The following is a 26,265-nucleotide window of genomic DNA, read 5'->3' on the forward strand; positions in this document are numbered from 1 at the left end:
CCCCCAACAGGCAACAATAAAACACAGAAATTAATTAAGCTATGGTCTCTGGTTCCCAAACACTTTTGATTCCTAGCACAGATTAACTTAAATTAGCAAAAGGAAACTAATAACAACTGTTTCTTTTTTCCAGCAACTAGAACTGCTTCGGTGTATTGGAATTCCACTAATATGATAAAAGTTTCAAGTTTCAGTGTAGTTTTATAGCAACAGTTCCAAGTAAAGGGCAAATTCACATCTATGCTAATTATCTGTGAACCACATAGCCCTGTTTCTTGCTACAAAGATGGCCTAGATTGCCTACCAGGGCAATACTTCAGGCTCATACTTACCCTCCTCTTCTTGTGCATTCCAATTCCCTTCCTCACTTCCCAGCTTGTGAGAACTATGTCTCAAACCAGGTCTTCCCTGATCCACAACACTGGACCCTGTTATTATTGAACACCTGTTTTTATCTGTTTCTATCATACAGTGTTATTGTTTTATATTGCAGGCCACTTTGAGACCTTTAAACACTAAGTGGCCTGCATTGCAGGGAGTTGGCCCAGATAGAATTGTAGAGCCAGAAGCAACCCTATGATTTAAAGGGCTTTCAAACAAGCATATAACAACTATAATGTTCCATGGCATACAAATCAGATAAACTATGGTTAACTACAAATCACAGTTTGCATCCAAACAAGGATTGGAAACCACAGATCATACTAGGATTCTGGAATATTTCTTATGGTGGTCTATGACCATAATAAAGTTTTGATTATGATGATGTAATATTTCTATTCATGCCTAATTAAATGAAAATAGAAAGAAGAAAAGAAAAAGAAAAACTATGGCATACTACAATAACCATAGTTTGCGTTATATTCTTATAAAATGGCAAACTAGTTACTGAGAACCAAACAAAGAGAAGGAATGTGTGAGCGCACAAGGAATGGTGCCAACATCCTTGGTTGTGATGTCTGAATGAGACCATTGCCCCTGGCTTTGCCATTCCTTCCCCCCCCCCAAAAAAATGAGAACAATAATAATTAATTTCCTTTTAAAATTCCACAGATTGCTTATATACGGAATGTGAAATTCTTCAAACATTCTAAATTGTTATATAAATGTCTGGAGCCAAATGACTGCTGTTCTACAGCACTTGATACAATTATTCAGCAGTGACAGAAATTAAACTGGGTTGGGAATACGTGTATCAAATAGCAGAGCAGAAACCCCCTGGGACAAAGTGGCACTGGCCTGCAATGTTTCCACTAAAAATACTGAAAGACAGGCAAGCAGCATTATCCAATGGTGCAAATATCTAAGTGCATTACTTGTGAATCCACATGATCTTTCAGCAGCAGGCCTGTCCATTAAAACAGAGTTCAGGAACTTCAACAATTATATCAGTAAAGCATTCAGCCAGATCACTTTTCAAGGGCCAAATCCAAACTATCAAAACACAGAAGACTGCCATTGATTTAAGTTAAAGTGCTTTGACCCAGGGTGCTTAACTTGTATCTAAGTGATCACCATGATCTACAAGTTCAGATTCATCTAGCTTCTTATAACCCACCAAGGAACATGAGAAACTGCCTTACCCCAAGTCAGACCATTAGTACATGTAGCTCAGTAATGTCTACATTGACCAGCAGTGGATGGATCTCCAAGGTTTCACGCAGGGGTCTCTCCCAGCTCTCCCTGGAGATGCCATGGATTGAATCTGGAACCTTCTGCATGTAACGCACATGCTCTCTTACTAAGCTTTGGTTAATATATTCCAAAAACTCAAAGGGCTCTGAGGGTTATGTGAAGATAGGGCAGTCAACATGGTGCTTCCCAGATGCTTCAGACTACAACTCCTACCACCCCAACTACTGGCCAAGCTGGCTGTTAGGAATTGTAGACCACAGCATCTGTAGGGCACCAAGTTGGCTACCCCAATTTAAAATCTTCTGATAAAGACATGTGAACAGGTCCTTAAGATGTAGTTCCCTAAGGATGTAGACCTTGCTGTTCTACTATTGACGTTGATCTACTATTCCTATCAGCATGGTAAATGGTTAGGGATGATAGGAGTGGTACTTCCAACATCTGGGAGGCCACAGTTTCCCCATTCCTGTCCTGGATAAACCATGAATATAAGCTCTTAAATTCTCACTCACTCTACAATTGCAGTAGTGTAACATTACTGATTCCTTATTCTACACCAATGCTGTACAAAATCTTTTAAGTGCATAATATTTTTGCCCCCAGAATACTAAATCTAAGCAGAGACAGCTGGGGAATGGAGAAAAAATTACTACCAGTGTAATCACAGTATTTCCCACGTATTAGATTTACTCCTAAATAAGTGTGTGTAGAAAGCTACCTTTAACATCAAATTTGCTATTCATTTACAATGTGACCTACTACCCAGAGGATGCCCTCTTTAGGGAAGACGTGTAGAACATAATTAAATTTTATAAAGAAACATTGCAGAATTCTATTGCTGAACATAATGGTTGTAATGATGGTGATATGACCTAATTTCCAAGCACATCCTGAAAGATCTCTAACTTCAATTCCTAGGTAATCTTTTATTATTGGAGTCATTTTATTATTGGAGTCATCTCACCTTTAAAAATGAAAAATTATGAAGGGAACTTACATAAGTAAAACACTAAAGCAAGTTCATCATAAAAACTACGTACAAGAAAAGGCAGAAATATCACTCATGGTAAGCCTTGGAAAATAATTTTTTAAAATTCAATTTATCGATCTCTCCAGGAAGGGAGCCACCACTAAAAAGGCACCTTTAAGCTCTCCTCACCTGAACATTTTCTTCTGTGACCTCTATCTCAGCCGTGTAGATGTAATCAATCAGCTTACTTAAGGTTAGTCCATCAACATCTTTGATCTCAATCTTCTTTGCTTTGCTTTCAGTCATATCTCCTGAAATTCAATTTTAAAAATAATTCCCCCAAAATGTGGTTTCTGTTTCTATTTCCACACACACTCACCCTTAGGTTCAACTGAGCACATGGAGAAATTTCTACCTATCCCTCTTAACAAAAACAAAAACACTTTTAGCACATTCTAAACCGTGATCCCATTTCTAGATGTCTAAGAAATACTCCCAAGTCTATGATTCCCACTTTCAAAATTACTTTTAAAAATCTGTTTGGCAAGTTAAGGCATCACTGCTGCACAGCTTTGAGAACAGATAGCTACAGTTCATATAACTGAAAAGCCAATTTTCTTTTCTTTTTTTAACAATATGTTTTAAAGCAGCTGACTCTGTTTGATACTCTTCCATGGAGAAAGACAGAAATATTCTTTGTTCCCTTTTCTACATTCTTAAAAGGAACAGGCTACTAGCGTTATACTCACTCAATAGGATTGCTCTTCCTTTGAAGAAAACCTGTCTACAAAAGAAAGGAATTGGTAACTTGCATGTATCTTAAGATCCCATGCATTCATTTTGCAGTAGTACGTTCCATTGGAAAGTACTTCCATGTCTGTATTCCGTGACATAGCCTTCAAATGGGAGGTCTGTATAAGGGACAGGCCAGAATATCTTGTGTCCACTGCAAGTTGTACCAAATGTATGTACTTTTGAATGGCTTTTCTCTTTGTTATGTGTGAGAAACAATAGAAGTTATTATGAGGGAAGTTGCAAATTCAAATAATAGCTTTCTATTACAAATTCTACTAGCATGATATTGTCAAACTTCACAGTTCTACTCCTGTCTTAACCAAGTGGTAAGGATTCCCTACATTTGCTGACATGGTCAGATGGTCACCTGCACTAGTGATCCAGGGCAATTGACATTTGAGTAGGGAAGGCACTCCTCCAACCTGCAGTGTTCCATGGCTGAAGTCATCTTCTGAGGTAGTGATGGGGACCCTGAGGCCCTCCAGATGTTGTTGCACTACAATTTCCATCACTCACCACTAGCCATGCTGGCTGGGGTTGATGGGAGTTGAAGTTCAACAAGCTCTGGAGGCCCAAAGGTTTGCCATGTCTGTTTTAAGAAATACCATCCCCTGCACTTTTTCATGTTGCAAAATTCCAAGTGTTATTTTTTTTAAAAAAAGATTGAAATAAAACTGCATTTTAAATATCATTATAATTTTCTTTGCTGAGAAATCATACTGTACCTCTGAAGCCACATTAGTTTATAATATTGGGTAATTTATTGTTTCAAGTTAATAGGGTCATCAGGTGTAATAGAGGACAGGGCTCCAGTACCTTTAAAAGTCATAGAGAAGATGGAATTTCAGCAAGTTTTGCCTGATGTGCAAACTACACCTGCTGTTTCCCTTTTCTGCACAATTACTAAAGGTGCAGGAGCCCAGTTCTCTTTTTCACCTGGCCGGGGGGGGGGGCTTTTCCATTCATTTTGCAGTGGTTAGTGCATCCATGTGAGAGGAACCATGGGGAGGGGGTAAACTATACACATAACATTTGGAAACCAATGCAAACACCATTTCAGTGTGAAAACTTTTTAAGACAGTAAGAAAAGACAAAATAATCTACTTCCATAGATGAATTAGGGATAACATATTGCAGCAATATATGGACAGATGGGTATAATGAACACCTTCTATTCTTACAAACAGGGCAGACAACATGGTGCCTTGCAGGTGTTGTGGGTTCCAAATCCCATCAGCCCAGCCAGCAAAGCCAGTGGTCAGGCATGATGAGAGCTGCAGTCGAACAGCATCAGGAGTTCAGCATCGAACTAGCACTATGTTACTAGTTAGTAATGAGAATTGAAATAACAGCAACCATGGAAAAGTTCAAAAACAGTCACAGTTGTGTGTCTTGCTGAGGCACTTATATATTTAAGAAATGGGCAAACATTCCCATGTGGTGACTACATTCAACTTGAATAGCCTTAAGAACTGGAAAGCTGACTTTACAAAAATTAAAAGTGAAAAAAGAGGTGCAGGAAATGCTGAGCAGCTAAGGCAGTTGTGGTCTGGCCCAATATCACTGGCCTGGTTTGCACACACAGTGTTAAGCCGTACTATTTTAAACTATTTTTAAACTATGGTATTTTTTATTATTTTTATTATTATTATTATTATTATTATTATTATTTCATCACCATCATTAAGTATTTATTAAATTTGTAAACCACCCTTCATCTGAAGATCACAGGGAGTTCAAAACATAAAAATACAACATGATAACACAAAATATGTAATCAGACAAAAGCAATAACCACCACCCCTCCCACAAACACATTTAAAAGGCCATGGAATGTTAACCAGCCAAACGCCTGGTTGAAGAGGAATCTTTTCACCTGGCACCTAAAGGAGGAACCAGCCAGACTCCCTGGAGGGAGCATTCCACAAATGGGGAGCCACTGCGGAAAAGGCCTGCTCTTGTTTTGCCACCCTCCAGACCTCTCATGGAGGAGGCACACAAAGAAGGATCTCACATGATTATCACAGCGTCTGGATTGATTTATGTGGGGTGAGGCGGTCCTTGAAGTATTGCTTCTTTGGGTGATATCTACCACGGCATTTTTGGCTCCAGAAATTACTTAACTTACCTTTTTGAAATTTTTTTAAAAAAATTCTGGGATGAAATATATAAAGAATTTTAAAAGATAGTTAAATATTCGTTTAGAAAAGAGCCAGAAATATTCCTTTGGGGCAAGCTAAATGAAGAAATTAAAGTAAGAGACAGATGTGTATTGATGCACGCAACAGTAGCCGACAGACTCTTAATCGCAAAAAATTGGAAAAGCAAAAAAGTTCCGAGTAAAGGAGATTGGCTAATCAAATTAACAAATTATCAAAAGTTAGCAGTTAAAGTGGGAATATTGAAAGGGTTAAGTGAAGAGAAAGCAGGGAAGGATTGGTAATTATTCAAATTATATTTAAAGAAACAGGTAGAGAAAGCGAATCTTGTAGCAGAGGTATGAAGGGCACAAAAAGTAAAAAAGCAGGAAAAAAAGGAAAACAGAATAAAGTATGCAATACATCAAGGAAACATAAATCAGTATATAGGAGAGGCTGGAAGTCACAAGTGGTGGAGGGGGTGTGAGGGCAGTGGGATGAAGCTTTTTAGTGTTGTTTAATCTCAGGATGTTTCTGTTATATTGTTATTCTTGTTTATTATTATTTACTATTATTATATATATGATTTAAAGTTATGTTATCTTTATGCATATATGATTTGGATTCAATTTTATTTCATATTTGTTTGTTTCTTTTTGTTTGAGATTTTTGTTATTTGAATGTTTTTATGTTTGAGATTTTGTTACGTTGAAATTTTTGTTAAGTTGTGTTGGTTATGTTCATGTCTTTTTTTTCTTATTTCCATGTATGTTTTTAAAAAGTGAATAAAGTTTTTTGTTTTGTTTTTTAAGTAATTTCTGTAGAAAATTAAATTTTAAAGGATAAAGACCTGGCTCAGAAGTACAATGGGAGAGGACAGACTGACTGGGTTGTGTTTGATGAGCGTCCATCGGAAATTCTTCAAGGAAAATCAGGACTGGATTGAAATGAAAGTTTTGAACAAGTTTTCTTCAAACCCAAGAAAAATGATATTAATATAAGACATGTAACTAGAATAAAAAATTAAAAAATTATCAAGCAAATAATTGTAATAACTACCGTAATAAAGCACTGCTATAATTATATATAATTTTCTTAAAATTTTGGTTTCATTCGCTTTTTCTGTGCTGGAATTTCACAACCTGAACGACCATGGCTCCCCCCCCCCCCCCGTTTTGATCCTGGGTACGCCCCTGATTGCGGTCCTGAGCCATTTGAGGCTTTATAGGTCAAAACCAACACTTTGAATTGGGCCAAGAAACAAACTGTCAGACAGTGTAGTCCAGCCAGGATTGGTGTAATATGCAAGCCAACTCAATATATACAGTGTGATTGCTTAATTGTGAAATATATACAGTCCCAGATGTAGATAGATGTTTGGGGCTGTAACGGAAGCTGCAATTGGTCCTCTTACTAAGAGGAAAAATTTGCAATCTCTTATCATTTGCACAAGCTGCCGCCCCATCCATGGAGGGAGCAGCTTGAGGGTGGGCGTTTGAGCTCATACAGCATTTATTTTTGCTGGCGCTTCTTTATAAGTGCTATAGAAAGAGAGAGAGATGATGTCAGGCAAGGCTCTTTTGAGCTATTTGTGTATTTCATGTATTCGTACAATAGCTGAGTACCTCTAACTTTAGACCAGTTGTGCTTGAAAGCTTGAGACTAGGTTTTATTAAATTGTTGTATAACTTCCCCTCTTTTGTCATTTTATGCAGTTGAAGGTCAGGGGTCAGCAACTAAATCAGCACTAAACTGGCCTGTGGGCCAAACACTGAATTGAGGAGGTCACAGTTTTCCTCACTCTCATTCACTGGTGGAAGAAGTATGGTAATTGGAAAGGAATTGTTAGGGTGGCAGGCACTGCCCTGTGGAACTGACTACCAGTAGAGGTTCAGCAGCAACCATTCCTCCTTGCCTTTAGATGTCTTTTGTTTAGACAGGCCTTTACAACATGAATTTCTTTTATTTTAACCCATTAGTATTTATTTATGCCTTTTCATGGATACTTATGCTGATTTTGTTTTTATATGCAGTATTCCTCTTTGCTATTTTTGTTATGGAATGAATTCATAAATAAATGAACCCATAATAAAGCTGTCTCATACATGGTCTGAAAATTTGCCCATCTGGCCCACTGCAGTCTTCTCTGACTATCAGTGGCTCTTCAGGGTCTCAGGCAGGGAGGAAGCCCTTTTCCTTCACCTGATTAATTTAACTGGAGATGCCAGGGATTGAACCTTCTGGCTACAAAGGGATTGAACCTTCTGGCTACATGCACTACCAGAATCTCTCCTCTGTTCCTGCCATCTTAGGCCAAGGAGGACTGTGAAGAGACTGCTGTTACAAGTTCATACTGGCTTCCCTAGTGAGTATTAAAAGAGAGAAGGGATGAAATAGAGGCAATCACATGTGTCACTGCTTGGCAACCACATAAGCATCTTTTAACTTAGTTTATTGTTAATCAAGAAGCAGAAACGGATAATGGCGTGGTAGCATGGCAACCACATGACTTTCCCCTCCCCTGTCCTGCTGTTTTGAATTAAGGTTACAACAGAAGTGGTTGCCACTGGTGCACCTTAATTTAAAGTGACCCAGTGATGATTAGGATTAGGTCCCAACCTCTTCCATCTTCACTCTGGGGCCAGAAGGCGTCTGTCCTTAAAGAGCCAGATCCACCAATTGCTCACTAATTTAGGTCCTTACCTACATTTCACCTTTGCAGGAGTCAACCTGAACAAGTAGTATCAGCACATATATTAAAATTCACTTTAAACTAGCACCTTGCTACGTCTAACGGCCAATTCTCACAAGACAAGCGTCTTTACATGGAAGTGTCCTGATTTTTTAAAAAAAGCCAAACCCCACATGGACCCTCACATGAGATGAGTACACAGATGTCTGTCTATTTTGCCACTTGCCAAACAAGGAGGAAAGTAACTATGGTTTGCAACTGCAATAGTTATTGTGAAAGCAGAAAATCCATACCTTACCTCAAAAGCAAGCTATCAGATGTAAAATATATTAATGATGCTATATACTTCCACAATTAATTACCAAACAATTTTCTGTAAAACAGTCATTCAAAAATCTGTGTTATTCCCCATGCAGTGTCTTTTGTTCTCTTGTAGCAAAATCCCTAAGGACTAGTTCACATGTTAAAGCTGTGACATAGAGAGGGTGAGACAAAGGAAAGAAAGGGAGGCATAGTAAATGTGGTGGTGGTGTTTTTGCAGGAATCAGTGGCAGCACACAGGCTGAATCCCCACAAAATATCCCTCAAATCTCAGCCTCAGGCTCACCTACAAACTTGAGCCCTGGCCCATGGCAGCGTTAACCATAGCTGCCAAGTTTTCCCTTTTCTCGCAAGGAAGCCTATTCAGCATAAGGGAATTTCCCTTTAAAAAGGGAGAACTTGACAGCTATGGCGTTAACATGAAAATAGTCTCCATTATAGAGCTTACTCTGATCTTTGACATGCCTCACCAGTACAATCAAGTCTGGGATGAATGCTCCTAATGCTGGATACATGATCAGGAAACACACACAAATTGCTGTTCACATAGTAAAGTTTAAACCTCATGTTTCCTTCCCCCCCCATACATGTTTCATTTCCCCCCTTGAAAAACAGTCACAGGCCTATACTCAAACTCTAATGGATACCAAATAGAACTAATCTGCATCTTAGAATCTGCACCCTACACTAGCACCCAACACATAACTTGACTCCAAATATATTATAATCATCAAATAACAGTTATTTGCTCAAAGGCCCAAAGATACCTGTAAACATTGCACAGAAATACGGACTGCAGGCTGCCAGGACAATACGATGGGCTTCGATCTCAACATCTTCTGCAACAATCACCACATCACAGAGAAGCTGTTTGCTGTGAAGACACCAAAAAATCATGGTTTCAGAACATGCTTCCAAACTGCGCTTTCTATATGCAGACTTGAAATGGTCTAGTTTCCTTCAATGACTCTTCTGCTATACAGCACTATTAAGAGGGATGTTGCTGTAGCCTCTATAGTCAGCCTTCTGGAATATTCAGTTCATTTTTAATTAACAAACATGACAATTTAGCTAGATTTCAAGGTTACAGTCTTGCAAATCTTATTTCAATATGTGGGTGAAGTCAAGATGCAAGTGTTCAAACATACAAAGAACAGTCCTGTTAAAAAAAACCTCATCCGTTTTGATGAACACTGAGCTGAATATATTTATATCTACAGCTTATGCAAAAGGTTTTTCCCCCTCTGTAATTATGTGTAGGTGTCTTAAGACCAGTCATCCATTATTGGCTGTCGAGTAATTTTTAAATAAATGGGAATAGCATGAAGAAACATCTTTTGGGGGGGGCGCCTTTGTCTTTTATTCAAAGCAGTTGGTAACACAGCAGTAGCCTCATCAGTCTTGCATTGAGTCTCCTCCCTCTTCAAGCCCTTCCAGAAAAATAGCCCCCAAAGAGAACATACACTTACCTCAAACCTCCTGCATTGTCCTCAAAACAGAGGCTAGACCACACACGAATGGCCACCCCCACCAGATGATTCCCAACACTGCCATGCCTGCTACCAATAGGCCTGCTAGGTGGAAGGGACCATTTGTGATGGCTGCCAAGAAGCAGATGTTGGCAACTTATTTCCCTCCCAGCCTTTCTAGTTTATGTTCCCTGTACAAGGGGTTTGCAAAGGGACTGAGTGGGCAACAGCGCCAAAGGCCACTGTAGCTCAAACTGTGCATTATCTGCTTAGGGATGCCACACACAAAAAGGACTTGCCACTGGGATATCCCAGGTGGAGAGGCAGCAGATACAGAGAATGAATAGTAAGAGCAGGCAACGCAATAGAAAGGGGTAAGGAAACTCTCCTCCCTCCCATGCCCCATACACCCCCCACTGATACCCTAAAATAGTACCCTAGCCACATAGCGCACACTAGCCTCCAGCCACTGGGGTTCTTGCAGCACACAAGTCTAGCATACTACACAACACCTAGGGAAAGGAGGGGACTCCACAGGTTAAGCCAAGGAGGCTTTCCACTACCAAGGTCACCATGTCTGGACAAGGGCCACCTGTTCTCAGTAGATCCTCTGTGACAGTGAAGGCTCAAAGCACAGCTGCTATCACTGACACTAGCCAGTCCAGGAACTCCAAGCAAAATGGGAAGGTGGCAGCACCTGTTATTGACATAATACCTACCCACTATATACTTTACAGTGCGGGGAGGAGAGGAATGCAAGGGACTCTGCCTGAAATATTATAAACTAAGGGACCCGATGCATTCGTGGCCGCTTGACCTCCTACAGGAATGGCCACTAGCTGACCCAGCAGAGATACGTATGGAGTAAAGTGCAGCTTCCCCCCCACACACACACTCCCCTGTCCCCAGCCATCATTAAGTTCTCACTGGTCCAGACTTGCCATGTGCGTAATATTGCCATGGAAATCAGTCTTTGCTAAAAAACAACAGATTTAAGGCATTCAAGCAAATGCCACAATTTAGTTCTACTACAGCTCAGCAGCAGCAGGGAGCCAAAAGCATAAATCGGTAATAAGCACACAAGGAAAGAGACAACAGAGGCTTAAGGGCAGCTGTAGTCTTACATGTTCAAAAGGGCATCATGCGCAAAAGAAGCCATTAGTTTCCACAAAGAGCAGCACTGTCATTCGCTCCCCCATTATCCCCCGCTGCACTCAAGTTACAAAAGGAATAACCTAATATTATATCACTCCAAGTACATATTCCACATAACTTAGGCAGCCAAGTGCTCAGGCACATAAGCAACTTTACTCCAGTCCCCTCCTGTTCTGTGACAGCAGACTAGAAGTAGAAGCTATCAGCCCCAAGATAACTGGGGGGGCTTAGGACTCTTAACATAATGCTGAGGCCCCTTTTGACATTACAGACATGATGAGAGGAGCTGCTGTTCCATGTGTTCATCTGATAGCATTGCCATAACACTTAAAAGCACACCACCATTTGGATTATTATCAAGGAATTTTTGCTCAGTAATGTGATGGCAAGCCTTTATGCGTTATAGCATCTGCAGCAATTCTACAGCTACCTCTGAAGAGTGCTATATTCCTGTCATGGTCAGAGTGTGTTGCAATTCAAGTACATTCGACCTCTGAAGTCAAATGGAATCTGTTCTAGAAGTCCATTCGACTTCCAAAATGTTTGGAATCCAAGGTGCAGCTTCCAATTGGCTGAAGGAAGCTCCTGCAGCCAATCAGAAGCCATCAGACATTCGGGTTCCAAAGAATGTTCGCAAACCAGAACACTCACTTCTGGGTTTGCAGCGTTCAGGAACCAAAATGTTCAACTTACAAGACGTTCGACTTCCAAGGTACGACTGTAATGCCAGCAGTATACTATAACTGCAGCTCTCTGTGTCCTGGGAGTGCTTTCTACCAACTTAGTCTGAAATCCTATACTTACTTACCAGAGAGTAAGCCCCACTGAACTCAGTGGAACCTACTTCTGAGTAGGCATGTATGAAAGAGTCTGAAATACAGAGCAGGCAGCATGGTGTAGGGGGTGCCGGAAGGCAGGAATGTAGACCTGCCTCAATTATCAGAGGCAGGCCCAACTCATGAGTGCCATAAAGTCTCATTACCTGTGCCCAGTGATGTGAGCTTCCAGGGATGTTTCACCTATCTATGCAAAGTAGAACAATTTGCATTGGAACATTTTCTGATGCCCTTGAGAGTAATCCAATTTATCATGTTTATCTTACTTGTATTTAGTAAACAAAGCTTTAAAAAATCCCGTGCATACTTTTTGTCCCAATACCCCCTCAAGTATTTGACATGAAATATGAGGGGGAGGGGGTTAAAGAACCCTTAAGCAATAGAGGAAAATTTTAATGGAAGAATTATAAAAATGTGAAGATAGCAATGGGATAGATAATTAGCTGATAAATAATTATTTTAATTAATTTTAATTGTCAACATTCTTGTGTTCAAATACAGCTTGAGGGTTTCCCCACAGGGATCTGGTTGGCCACTGTGAGAACAGGATGCTCAACTATAGATAAGCCACTGGCCTGATCCAGCAGGCCCTTAATGTTCTTATGAGGTTTTGCATCAAGTGACTGATCTGAACAATGGAAGAACTTTCCACACTAGTATAAAAGTACCATCCTTGTGTGAGAACTACCCATGTGATCTGTGAGACCGACATGACACAGAACTTTGTATTTTGAGACACAACCCTGCTTCAAAGCAATGCTTGAACTAAACCTCGTTTTTACAAAGTAAATATGTAGCTTAGATGCCTCCTATTCAAACTAACAAGCGGCAAGTGCATGACAATGCAAACTGAGCACAAGAAGTACCTCCTTAGTTCATTCATGACTTTGAATGCCTTTCCCATGTGACAAGGGTTGATGGTCACTGTTCGCTGGTCTTTATCTTCATCTTCCTCAAGTGGTTGGGGGGATCTCTTGATGCTAAAGAAAGGGGGGAAAGGAAGTTGATTTTTTTAATTCTCAAGAAATAAGGGAAAATATGACCCAATAACAATTCATGCAAAACTACTGTCATGCTCATTGACTGTGGTATCAGTTTCATGGTTTTATCTGGCATTGGCAGCTGTCTCCACTATGTTCTGAAGTGTAACTAGAGCACCCTTTTAAGATCTCAACTATGCTGTACATGCCTTCTACACAACTATGTGAAATATGTGCTAGAGAGGCATGCATGTTTTCCCCCTGAAATGATACAAATGTTTGTGAATCCTAGACTTGGGCATTTCACATTTCAAGTAAGACATATGCATATTTACCCACTTCTGAAAAAAATTAAGAAAGGCAGGCAGAAAATGATCATTTCAAAAATACAACAGTCAGATTACAGTGGTTTTATCATTGATCTCTTATCTACTGAACACAAAAAAACCACAGCCCAATACTTTTTATTAAACCTAGAATAGGCAAGTGTATAAACTATTCTGCACATTACAAGGAAGCAGGAATAGTTGTGAGTCACACATCCTTTTTCCATGCATCCAAGCACTGTGCAAAGGGGAACTTGCACATTTTCTCTGCAGGAGACACTTATACATCCTCTATAGTTAACATGCAAAACAACCCAATTAATCCTTCTGTCCAAGACTGAAGGTCAGTTCATATTACCTTAAAAGGAATGAATGTAGGTGTACAGAATGAGTTTTCTTCACTACATGTCCAGTTCCTAATGTTTCAATAGATGCACATCTATTATGTGGGCACAAACAACTGTCAATGTGCAATGGAAATCAGGACTTAGTTAAGCAATGAAACAAAATGCACAGCACCTCACAACATGTCATAAAAATTAGTCCATGTGTCCTTTTCCCCAACATTTCTGTGTAATTTCATGGTCTTATGAACTGGACCTTACATAAAAGACCCAAAACCCTTGTTTAATTTAAAATGCATTAAGTTAATCAGAGTTAATGTATTTCCTTAATTTAAAAAAGCCAGGTTATAGATCTAAAGGCAATGGAAACAAACAAAAAAGCTTGCCAAACCAGTTTCTCCCCTAAACAAAAAGACAAAACAAAACAAAACAAATTCCCTAACAGCACTGCCAATACAGCTGTATGCAAATACTTCAGCAAAGGGCCGGAACCATTTCCTAAAGAGAGAAGCCCAATTTAAACATAACTCTGGGCAAGACAGAATTCAGCCATGGGGTGTTCCATACAACCAGCTACACATTTAAACTAGGCCATCGGCCCCTGCACATGCAGGCCATGGACCTCTGGTGTGGTAGCAGTGTATGCACAAGGAAAGACAACACAGTTCACAAAACGTGCTGGTGAACAGAAAACTGGAGTAATGTTTGCCTTACACCCCCATCATAAAGGTTAAATCAGGGGTCGGCAAGGTTTACCGACCATGGGCCAGATCACTCCCACGGAGATCGCCCGTGGGCCGGACTGGCGCAGTGCAACACTGGAAATCGCATCTGCACATGTCCGCAGCACCGGAAATCTCTTCTGTGCATGCCTAGGCGCCGGAAATTGCACCTGCGCAGAAGCGATTTTTGGTGTCAATGCGCAGACGTGATTTCCGGCGCCACTTGGCGAGTCCCCGCACTGCACTGCGCTGGTTTAGCACAGCACGGGGGGGGGGGACTCACTGTGCGAGTGGCTTGGTTTGGGGGCAGCTCGTGGGTCGGTAAAATGGTCTTCGTGGGCCGCACATTGCCGACCCCTGGGTTAATCGAGCTCGAGATTCCTTTGAAAACATTTTGTAGAATCCTTCTTGCTGTCCCAGATATATTTCTGCAAATCTTACTGTAGCTGTTTTTATCATCACCAGTATACAGTATATTAATTGTTAGCAAAAAAAAAAAAAAAGGCCCATGAAATACCAGGAAAGAGGCTGAGGTGAAAGGAATGTTCCAGCATCTTGCCTCATCCCTTTCTAGTACTGTATACTCTATCCCTTTCAGCCACCTCTTCATTCTAGCTCTCCTATCCTCCTCCTCTTCATTCTCTCTCTCTCTCTCTCACACACACACACACATACACACACACAGAAAGACACACACACAGAGAGGAATATTCCTGTGACACTCTCCTCCATCCACCCATTTAAACAAGCCTCTGGTTCTTTCCCACAATGCAGTACTTTAGTCTTCTGTATAGGAAGGAATGACAGTTACCTACTTATGTGGGGGGGGGGGTAGTCGATGTATTGCTGGGCCAGTTATTATAGCAGAGGCTAAACCCTTCCTTAGCCCCTCATGTTCTGAAGCATTAAGAATCCATATTGCTCCTAACTGCACAGCTGTCTTCCTCAGTAATTCTAAAGGAGGCCTGAGGCCTGTGTCCTTACTTGGGATCTCCAGTATAGCCCATGACAGTTAACAGACTTCACACCATCAGGTGGGGAAAGAGAGCTTTACCTTTCAGTGACTGCTACCACACACCTCAACACCAGTTTCTTCCCCACTTCCATTTAAATTAGCTGCACAGCAGTCAACGCATATGGTACATATGGAATATGCCAGGATAGCATAGGCCACCAAGGCAAAATTGATGTGAATTGCAGAGGCAGCAATTCCCTTTCCTCCTGGGAAAACAAACATGGGTGATGGGAATGTTCAGGATGTCGGATTGAAGCGGCTGTTGTAGGAAGCAGTGCTGTGCAATAAATCGCCATACCGTTGAATATTGAAATAAAAAGGTCGTTACCCCAGTGAGAGAGGGGGAGAAGGAAGTTGAAGGGGGGCAGAAAGAGAAGGAGATTGGAAATAAAGTGTTCGAAATACAGCAGAGGGGGGAAAGGGTTCAGCGAAATTTAGATTGGGACAGAGCAGGAGTGGGGTGAGGGAGAACTGTATTAATCTTTATTGACTGATAAAAAATGGTCTGAACTCGGAATGTATTAAGAAGCTGGCTGAACTCTCTGGAGACACCGATTCCAAGGAAAGGGGGGTAGATTTAGCTTTATGGGTAGGAATAAAAAGGGGGTAAAAGAATTTGCTAGTTAAGTTTGAACATTTTGGGGTAAAAGGGTAGAGAATATTGGGTAAAAAAGGCAATGTGAAGTGTAAAGGGTTAACAGTTAAGAAGAAGTTAAATCTAGAAGAAAGAATGTGTGTTTAGAATTGGAAACTGCAATAACTAGTGAATTACTGAGAACTCAAGAAGGGGGAACGAGAAAGTCCGATAGGTTTAGATTTGAAGTTGAAAAGTATGATTATATTTCTTTTACTATTAATATGGGTTCTTTTACTTTATACTTTTTTATATGTGAAGAATATTGAAGAACAAGATTTGATGACATTGTTTTATATATTTTTTGTATTTTCTTTTTTTCTATGTAAAATCCAATAAAAATTATTTTTTTATAAAAAAAAGAATATTGAAATAACACCGTAGTAAGTGATAAGGCAATATACCAGTGAACAAAAGGTGAAGACGTAACAGCCTTGCTCTCTCCCTCCTAGATAAGAAATGATGATAAACTCTCACACCTCTCCATCAAAGCAATTAAGTTACTTGAGGAGGGGAAGTAGCAAGGTCAATGTGGGGGGGGGGGTGGCACAGAGAGAGATCACTGCCTAAAAAGTACCCCAAAGTAAAGACAACACTCAGAGGGCTACATTCAGTCCTAGGGCTGAGGGGTCATGTAATAAAATGTTGTCCTGTGAGCAAACGGACTTCCACCAGCTCAACAGGATTTCCACTCCTGCACCAGAGGGTTGGGCAAACCCGTGGAACAGATTTGGGGCTGCCGGGGTGGAGGAAGTCCTTGTGCTAATTGGACAACTTTGCTAGACTCAAGTCATGGAACCCCACTCCTATTCTACAGAAAGAAAAGCTTCCCACCCCTGTTTATATGGTGGGAACAAGGACTGCAGGTGGTTGCTCAGGTGCTTGGAGAAATGAGAGGTAACTGGAAGACAACGAGCATAGTGGCACAAATGTTGGGGTAACACACTGGAGCTGAATGGCCAGTCGGAACCAGGGTGGTCGTGGCAACAATATTATTGGGGTGGACCCAATGCATCTTCTCAAAGAAGCGTTGGACCCCCTGACCCCATATGAGTTTGACATGCCTGGAGTAAAGCAGGATAGAAGGTTGGGAGATTGATGGCAACTGGCTAACAACTGCTTCTTCACTCTGCTCTCTCTTTCCACAGTCACAATGTTTTGACAACTTCAGAACTTACGTTCAGTTTCTGGCTCCACATTTCAGCCTCCACCACCAACCTGATTATTCCACAGCACTTTCATGGATGCAAGTGTGTCCACTTTGAAATCACATTTGGAGTTCCATTAAAACCAACAAACAAAACATTTCTCCATGACCCAAGCTCCCTAGCAGCACTGCCGGCATATTTAAAATCAACAATTTGGATATTAACATTCTGTGCTCTGTTTATATGCCTCTGGTGTCTAATAAGCCTGGTTGTTTTAAAGACTTGCCTCTTCACAAACAGCAAACCCTTCAGCTTTCATCCTAAAGAGATACAACAGAATTACACCTGATAAGTGTAACTGGGAAGTAGGAAAATCAGAGAAAGCAGAGGTGGAATGGGCTGCCTCCTTTATAAGCTGGCGCTTTCAGTTTACAGCAGGCATCCCCAAACTGCGGCCCTCCAGATGTTTTGGCCTACAACTCCCATGATCCCTAGCTAACAGGACCAGTGGTCAGGGATGATGGGAATTGTAGTCCAAAACATCTGGAGGGCCGAAGTTTGGGGATGCCTGGTTTACAGGAACATTTAATTAATTTCCCTTGGCATGCTAGCAGTTCTTCCACAATATACTACTTTTGCACCCTAGCGTGCTACCTTACTTTCAGCACAAGGCTCTTCCTCCCCCACCCCCACCCCCGGCTGCCCGCCCAAGAGGAAACATTTATACTCACCAAACAGACCCCTTTTTTGCCTCCAATCCCTACAAAGCCCACAGATATGTGCAGCTCTTCCTGCTTAATTTACATGCCAGCCAGCACATTGTGAAAGCTCAATTCTACTGTTTGCCTGACAATTCACCCTTTCACACCAGTGTTTGAGGACAGTGATGTAAAAGCCTTTTCAAACAGAACAACACTCACTTTGGTGTTAGCAACTTTTTTTTCTGCAGAGTTCCCAACCACACATGCAACCTATATGTGCATAGTAAAGTGCAGACAATGAGTGTAGATGGGGCTAAGGAACAGGCCTTGCCACTGCATGGCCACTCCCAACCGCACCTTACCTACATGCATGTGCAGGCATATGAACAGTATTGTTGATGATGCTATTATAAATAGTAATGAATATGGTGTTTGTCATGCTGATCACTTGATATTGATGGTACTGCTAATTTAAATGTGGAGGGGCAAGGGGGGTGTTGAGGCATTAGAAAGTTGAACTGTTTTTACCCACTAAACAGAAAGCCTGAAGATGATCTAGTAACCTGTGAATTGACACGTAAAGTATTGGGTGGCGCATTTACTTCTAGTTCTGCAAACAATAAATAGCACCCAGGGAACCTGCCCCATTGGAGCACCTGCTGTTAAATACACCAAAGTCTCTCCAGGGACTTATTTCTAAAGTTTACAAAATCAGATGTAACCATAATGTCCTTAGAAGAGCTGAGTATAGTGGTGCAACCTCCGTTGCAGATGGAATCCGTTCCGGAGGTCTGACCAAATCCTGAGAGACCGCTTCTGCACATGCGTGCACAGCAAAAACCCGGAAATATACTTCCGGGTTTGCCGCTTACATATCCTGACATTTACGTAACCAGAGGGCTACGTAAGCAGAGGTACGACTGTATTATATGGGAATATTACCTAGAACACAATGAATTTTGGCTGCACAACCTTTATTAGGTGGTTACGAGGATTTAAATAACAATTTGCAATAAATATAAAGATGTCCTGGTGGCAGTGAGGTGCTGGAGATTTCTGGGAGGATTGTCATTAGAAACTTAGTATGAATTGGTTTGGACACTTGCTTTTGCTGAAAAGCCGATGTGTCAAATGAAAGCAGCCAAAAGACTAATGGACTGAGAGTCATTCTGCGGTACACAGTACAGCTTCATTAAGCATCCTTCAGATGCAAAAAAGGCATTGGAGGGACCTGCTTGAATGATCAAGAAAACATACCACTGTCACTGCCTAACCTTATTACCCAGTCACATGCAGCTGATTTTTGTGGTGCTAGTTTTGTTAAACATACAAGATACTCATTTTTAAACCTTTTTCTTACAAGGTTTTAAATAAAAGTTACAACCAACAAAAAAAGTGCTATTGCTGAAATATTTCAGTTGTTGATCACATTAGTTTTTCTTGCTCCTATACTTATAGTGAGTGATTCAACAATCATATGAATTTATGCTCATTTGTCACACACCTGGCAGCACACAGGGAGAGCAAGTACTTTCCTACACATTTTAACATGAGTAGCATTGCTCCATACAACTATGAAGAATTGGTTTTGAACAATGTTCCAGAAAGGAGATCACTGGTGTTGTTGATGGCTATACAATTTTCATCAGGACTGTCAAGTTAATACTATGGTCCTCACCATTTAATTCTTTTTGCATATTCCCACTGAAGGAACTGCAAGTGGACTGTGCTACTGGGAAGACCATTGGGATTTGTCTTTGATCACTAGAATAGGGTTGAAACAGAAATATAGTCACTGAAACAACAGAGAAGGCAGCACTTGGGGAAGAATACTTGCAAATAGCCATGAATATAGGGTATGGGAGGGTAGAGAGAAAGAATCACTTCAAGCAAAAATTAAATCTAAACAGCTTTTTGTTAAACAGCACTATTTAGATGCAATACTGCCATAAGACTTAGGCCACACTTTTAAGCATTTTATGCAACACTTTTTATGCATTCACTAGTTCTGACTGCATATTGGCCAGAAAGGGAATCTCACTGCTTGGGGTACGTGATCAGCTTTCCAAAATTTCAAAGTCACTTTCAGCATCGAGAAGCAGAGATAGCTTGAGCAGCTTTCTGGCAAAGTCAACTGATACTCTGCACCAACGCACAATCATAACAGTGAATGCATGTCAGTGAGAAGGGAAAGACATGTAGAGGAACCCAACACTTTCCATGGATAACAGATGCCGTGAGACAGCACACATGCCATCTACCAGGCTATCCCCATAGGGAGGCAGTCACTGGTGAAGGTACTCCCATCTATCAGCATGGAGCTGGAGTCAAGAGCAACATGGAGTCGTAGAAACCACATGGGATTAGTCTTCCACAGTCTTGGAATTGCTTCCATGAATGCATTAACTATGGATACAAGACAGCCTGTTTTGGCAACTGCTCCCATCAAAAATATGAACTGCAATGCACATCTACATGCCCAAGTAAATAGTTTCTTGCAAGGTATCTATCATTAGTGGTGGTGTTCAGCAAGCAATATGAGAGTCCCTACAGCAGCATTTCCGCAGCCTGATGCTATTAAATTGTTGTGGATGACAACTCCCGCTGTCAGAGATGATGGAAGTTGTAGTCCAAAACATCTGGAGAAGGCTTCCCAATAGGGTTTCATACTGATCTAAAGACAGAAGTTAAAAGTGATTAAGGATATCCCTGCTATCCTCACTCCTCCTTCCTCTAATTATTCCACTGTCAAAATTCAGTTTGCAAACTTCTTAGGGCTTGAAATAGAGAACCCCTTGCCTTGAGCTCACCAGGTGACCTTAGGGAAGCCCCCCCCCCATCTCTCTCTCTCTCTCTCTCTCTCTCTCTCTCTCTCTCTCTCTCTCTCTCTCTCTCTCCATCTCCACCACCAGCAATTTGGGGATAATACTACTTTCCTACCTTACAGGGGAATTTAAAGCTTACAAGACAGTGGATGTGCAACATTCTGATTACTCAAGAGGGATTCGATGTTTGAGCAGTATTACACACTTTGGTTATAATTAGCATTTCTAATATCATCAATCATCGTCACCATCATTGTCATTCCTACATCCAGGCAACTGAACTCAGCTCCAATAATTTCAGCAAGGTAGCAATGCTTGGAGCTCTGGGGTTTCCAATACTTTTTTGCATCCCGGTTACTACAGGAAAGGAAATGAATGCATCCCTTCCAGTCATCCCACTTCCTTTCCTGCCTCTAATGCCATTCTCACAAGTTGAAGCCAGAAAGAAAGTCTGACATGCAATCCATCCCCCATACCCCAATGTATATTTTTCTTTAAGTCAGTGCCCCTAAGTTAAGTGGAACTTCATCCCCAATAACTGTTTGTTCAAATGTTTGTTCTCTGTGTTCTGGGAACAGGCTGGGGGTTTTGTTAGTGCTGCCCAACAATCACCTGAGCTGTCCAAGGTTGCACAGAACTTGGTGCTCAGGATCGTATTTTTATATGCATAGCTGTATTGTATTATAACTTCTTATGCAAACCAAGCAGATACATATTTCTATGAAGACTGCTGAACAACTACCTTTAATAATATATCCACAGCTACCCCAGCTATGGCCCCATGAAACAGCTCCTGGCTCTACTGTGACAGCTGCCTGCAACTTAAGTCTATTAAATATGGTCGTCTCTCATTCTGAAACCCCTTCTCACAAATTTCTCCCATCACGAACAAATGGGGAAAGTCCTCAGATTCCAAACTCATAGCAACTCCAGTGGGAGGTCAAAGCTCTCAAAGAATCTAGGAGCAAGTGTGTACATCAAGATGGCCAGTGCACAGGGAATGAGGCTGAGCTACTGATAGTGTACAGTAAGTCCACAGTCGAAAGCCCCCTTCTCTCCCTCTCTCTGCAATTATTGGAGAGATGTATAGATATACCATAAATATGTGTTGACACCAAGGATAAGAGACCAGTGGACTGTGGGTAGAATAAAACGTTTTGCCGATACTGTACAGTTTTGCAATAGGCACTGGATGGATCTCACCACAATCAAACCATTAGCACATGCCAGGAAAATGAGTTCTGAAGGAGAGAGAGAGAGACTGTCTTGCAAGCCTGACAATGTTCATTTATTCCTCCCCAAACACTGGATATCAAACAGAGCAAAGTGCTTCCTCGTGATACATTCCCACATTGACATGGGATTTATTTAGAATATTTAGATACCACTCAGTAACAAAACATTATACTTTGGGGGGGGGGTGCGGGTTACAGTAAAGAAATATAGGTGAATACAGTCGTACCTTGTATCCCGAATGCCTTGGTACTCGGACGTTTTGGCTCCCAAATGCCACAAACCCAGAAGTGACTTTTCTGGTTTTCGAACGTTCTTTGGAACCTGAATGTCTGACAGGGCTTCCGATTGGCTGCAGGAGCTTCCTGCAGCCAATCAGAAGCCGTGCTTTGGTTTCCGAATGTTTTGGAAGTCAAACAGACTTCCGGAAAGGATTTCGTTTGACTTCCAAGGTATGACTGTACTGAAACCACAAGACTGAGCTTATTCACACGGGTCTTCCAAATAACGCACACAGACACTCCATGACGCTGAAGGACAACAGTGAATGGAAAATGTCTACATGACCATAGAAATACATGTGGGTGCAGTTATTTGGACATATACTGCAGCTCAATGAAAATACACCATAAGGAAAAAGCTCTGACACAGCTCTGGGCATATGAAAGTGGGATGTCCCACTGATTTCAATGAGGCATTGGATCTCAACCTTTAGAAAGAAGTACAGTATGTGAAGCAGCATTCCATCACAAACCGATAGCAGCAAAAAGTTAAGTTATACTATGGGAAGGAACTGCATCTCATGTTTCTACTGCTTCCATATGCAGCAGAGCCTCAACTTTTTTCCCCTTTTCTGAAGGCATCCAGTTCACAATGTGCAAAGGAAGTGCTCTGCACATCCTGTTTTTCCAAGAAAGCAAAACTAAGTATTCTTTCCATAATTGTTTCACGCAGTTCAAATCCCGTCACAATGCAGGAAAAACACATTTCTATTTTGTAAAGTGGAAAACACTGCTACACCCTCTCACCGTGTTCCAAGTATTATGCTTTATTATCTTAGTTAAGCATCACGGATATTGTAAATGAACAATACAAGACAAGGCTCTTCTATTATGTGTACTGTACCTATTATTGTTTGCCTTTTCATGTGCTATGTTACAGGTCACTGGTGTTACTGGTTTTGTCTCTGCTTTAGAATGAGACATAGGCATTATCTCCACAATGGATCTGTAAATGTTCTACAACATGTTGGTTTAAGTGTCTAAAATACTGCCAGACTGGTTAAGATTTAAAAGATCGGAAATAAGCAACCAAAAGCAAGGAAAACGTGCTCAGTATCGTTTTGGCAGTTACTACCAAACTGTAAGCGCTGGTTCACTTTGCATGTCTTTCCTTATATAATTAACTGTAACTTACATTTCTTTATGGAGAGGAAGTCTATCATGTGACCAGAATCACATCATAACATCAATTACTGTGTTGATCAACCACAGTGATGGTACGATCACATGACGTCCTGCATATCAGGGAGCCACAGGTGGATCACACACAGCCATTATCTAGAATGCATGCACGTGCCAAAAGTCCTCCCCCCACAACCTCACACCCCAAAATAAGTCAAATCAGCAACTGTGACAACAAAACTGCAGCAAGCAATAGTTACTAACATGCCACAGCAGGAGACCAGATTGTGTGAATCAACCCTGTGTTACTTTACTAAAAATTCTAATGTTTCCATAGCAACTGTTTGGGCTCCCACAAGCACACTTCCTGTACTTTTATTTTTTTTTTTTAGTTTTATTAAATCCAAACAAGTTAGCCTTTCACCTACGTAATTGCTGTGCCAAGGAAGCCGGGCATGTATTTGCGGATTAGAAAGTGAATTCCAGAACAGCTGAAAAGGGGGGGGGGATAAATTAAAAGGGAAAGCGGAGTTCATGCTGGAGCCAGCAGACCTGAATTTAATCACTGCTCCTGCATTCTTAACGTGTGGCCGGGCTACTGCCTGCTGTTCACAAGTCAGACTTCTCACTTAATTACATAGTTGTATTCTATTGTGCAAACGAAGCAGATATATATAGTACTATCAAGCAGATATGCGTTTCTATGAAGATTACCACCTTTTTAATGTGGTTATTAAACTCAAAACAGTTAAGTTAAAAGCCTGGCACGATCGAGGAGGAATGGTTGCTCTCAAAACGACGATTGCCTCCTTCAAGTAGCAAAGGCTCTTAAAACTGCACGACCACAGGGCGCCCCAGGTCAGTCGCTTGCAAAGCGATTTTCAAGTCTGAAAAACACGCCGAAAAGAAGCGGAAGGAGGGAGGCAGCGACGGAGGGAGGAAGAGAGAATTTCAAACCAGGGCCATCGGAGGCAGGAAGTAGGGAAGGGAGAGAGAATCTGGAAAAGTGATGAAGGATTCCGCGATGAATGAGTCCGAGGTGGGGAGGGGAGGGGAAGGAGAGAGCTCGCACTATGCAAACACCACACATCTCCAAAATACAAATAAGAAGACAGCCTGCCAGCGACCAGGAAGAATGACGATCCTTCGGGCCACGACAAACAAACGCACGCAAATGAACCGCGCCACGCGGAAGGTTATTGCAGCAGCTAACTTTGGGAGTGATGCTAAATGGATCCGGCAGGGCTGTCCTCCCATGGGGATCGGTCGGCCCACCGGAAAGCTCGGCGTGCCCTGCCACCCCTTCCCTACGCAAACACAAAGGCGCCTGCACTCTTCCAGTCGCGGACAAACACACACTTAATTCCCTCCCCTCCGACCCGCACAAACCTCTCGTCGTCCATTGTGCGCAGCCGGAGTGGAGCTTGAACTCTGCATGCACCCTCGTCTCCTGGCCTCGGGCAACGCCGCCGCGTCTCCCACCGTTGTCCTCCTTGATCGGGGCGCAGAGAGCTGGGCGAATCAGTCAGCGCCTGTGATTCAGCATGGCTGCAGTCGGCTCCCCTCCTTCCCTCCGCGGAGCTGCTTCCTCTCGCTCCTAAAGCAACAGCAGCAGCAGAGCTTAGCGTTGCAGCAGCAAACAGAACACTCCCTACCCAGAGCTCCCCGCTGCTGCTGCTGCTGCTGCTCTTGCTCCAGCCTCGGCAGCCCACTCCCTTCTGCCTCGCCTCCTCCCGCTCCAAGCTTGCTACTCTACTAGTCTCCTGGCAACAGCAGCTGTGGGCATAGGTGCAATTGCACCGCCCCAGATGCTGCATTTGCACAGTGCATCCTCGGGCCCTTTTTATTTTAAACACACACACACTTGGCAAATGCAGCAGAGCAAGATAAGTCACGTGATTTCCCCCTGATCTGGTAATTCATCCTGCTCCCAGAACTGACACCTTTTTTTTGTTCCCTTCTCTCTCTCTTTTTTTCTACAGGATGCATGTGCATTGCATCACTTAAAGGTAAAGGTAAAGGGACCCCTGACCATTAAGTCCAGTCGTGACCGACTCTGGGGTTGCGCACTCATCTCGCATTATTGGCCGAGGGAGCCGGCATATAGCTTCCAGGTCATGTGGCCAGCATGACAAAGCCGCTTCTGGAAAACCAGAGCAGCACATGGAAACGCCGTTTACCTTCCCGCTGTAGCGGTTCCTATTTATCTACTTGCATTTTGACATGCTTTCGAACTGCTAGGTTGGCAGGAGCTGGGACCAAGCAACGGGAGCTCACCCCGTCACAGGGATTCGAACCGCCAACCTTCTGATCAGCAAGCCCTAGGCTCAGTGGTTTAACCCACCTATCTGGATTTTGATCGCGTCCTGTTCTAAAGTCCCCCAGCACAGGGAGCCACCTACTTAACACATAGGTAAAAGGCCGGTGAAAAGAGGAAAAATTAACATCCAATGACACTAACCCTAGAATTAAAAAGTATTTCAGAGTGGGCAGGGCAAACTGATGCAAGTATTAGAATGCAAGGCAACTGCCCACCCTTACCTCATCTGAACCACTGGCTAGGCTCTCCTCTTTCAGCCACAGAAAAACATCCTGGGAAATCTAGGCTGTACTGTATTCCTAAACTAAAAAACATTCCCCATTGAACTTGGAGCATGCAGGTGACCAAGTTCCCAATGGGTTTTGACTTGCCCTTAAATACCATACAAAGCTCAAACACACTTGCTGAGTTATAACTTTTCTTGTAATCACTACAGCAGGGATCAAGCCTGCAGATTCCCATTGCAAATGTGTTCTTACCTTCACTAGCTTGCCTGTTTTCCATCTTATTGAATAGTTCTGTTTCTGTTTGTTTATTTATTTATAAATCTAATCATCATCATTATTATTGAATTTGTATACTGCCCTTCATCAGAAGATCACA

At 41.9% G+C, this 26,265-nt stretch overlaps 1 protein-coding gene across 3 annotated transcripts in view; it reads right to left on the reverse strand.

Annotated features, from left to right (window-relative positions):
• Positions 1-25,174, reverse strand: part of KLHL3 (kelch like family member 3) — a 48,347-nt gene extending 23,173 nt beyond the window's left edge. For 2 of the 3 annotated variants that reach the window (XM_035105507.3, XM_035105506.3), the window contains exons 1-4: positions 24,732-25,174; positions 12,878-12,991; positions 9,319-9,425; positions 2,795-2,916 (exon numbers count right to left, since the gene is read on the reverse strand). In XM_035105507.3, coding sequence (XP_034961398.2) covers positions 2,795-2,916; positions 9,319-9,425; positions 12,878-12,991; positions 24,732-25,159 — 771 coding nt within the window. In that variant the 5' untranslated portion in view covers positions 25,160-25,174. Of the gene's footprint in view, positions 1-2,794; positions 2,917-9,318; positions 9,426-12,877; positions 12,992-24,555; positions 24,651-24,731 lie in introns of those variants that run through there. The other variant, XM_088661936.1, reaches the window with a different exon arrangement.
• Between the last annotated feature and the right edge of the window lie 1,091 nt (positions 25,175-26,265).

Source organism: Zootoca vivipara, chromosome 2 (assembly GCF_965207765.1).
Source record: "Zootoca vivipara chromosome 2, rZooViv2.hap1.1, whole genome shotgun sequence".
NCBI lineage: Eukaryota > Metazoa > Chordata > Lepidosauria > Squamata > Lacertidae > Zootoca > Zootoca vivipara.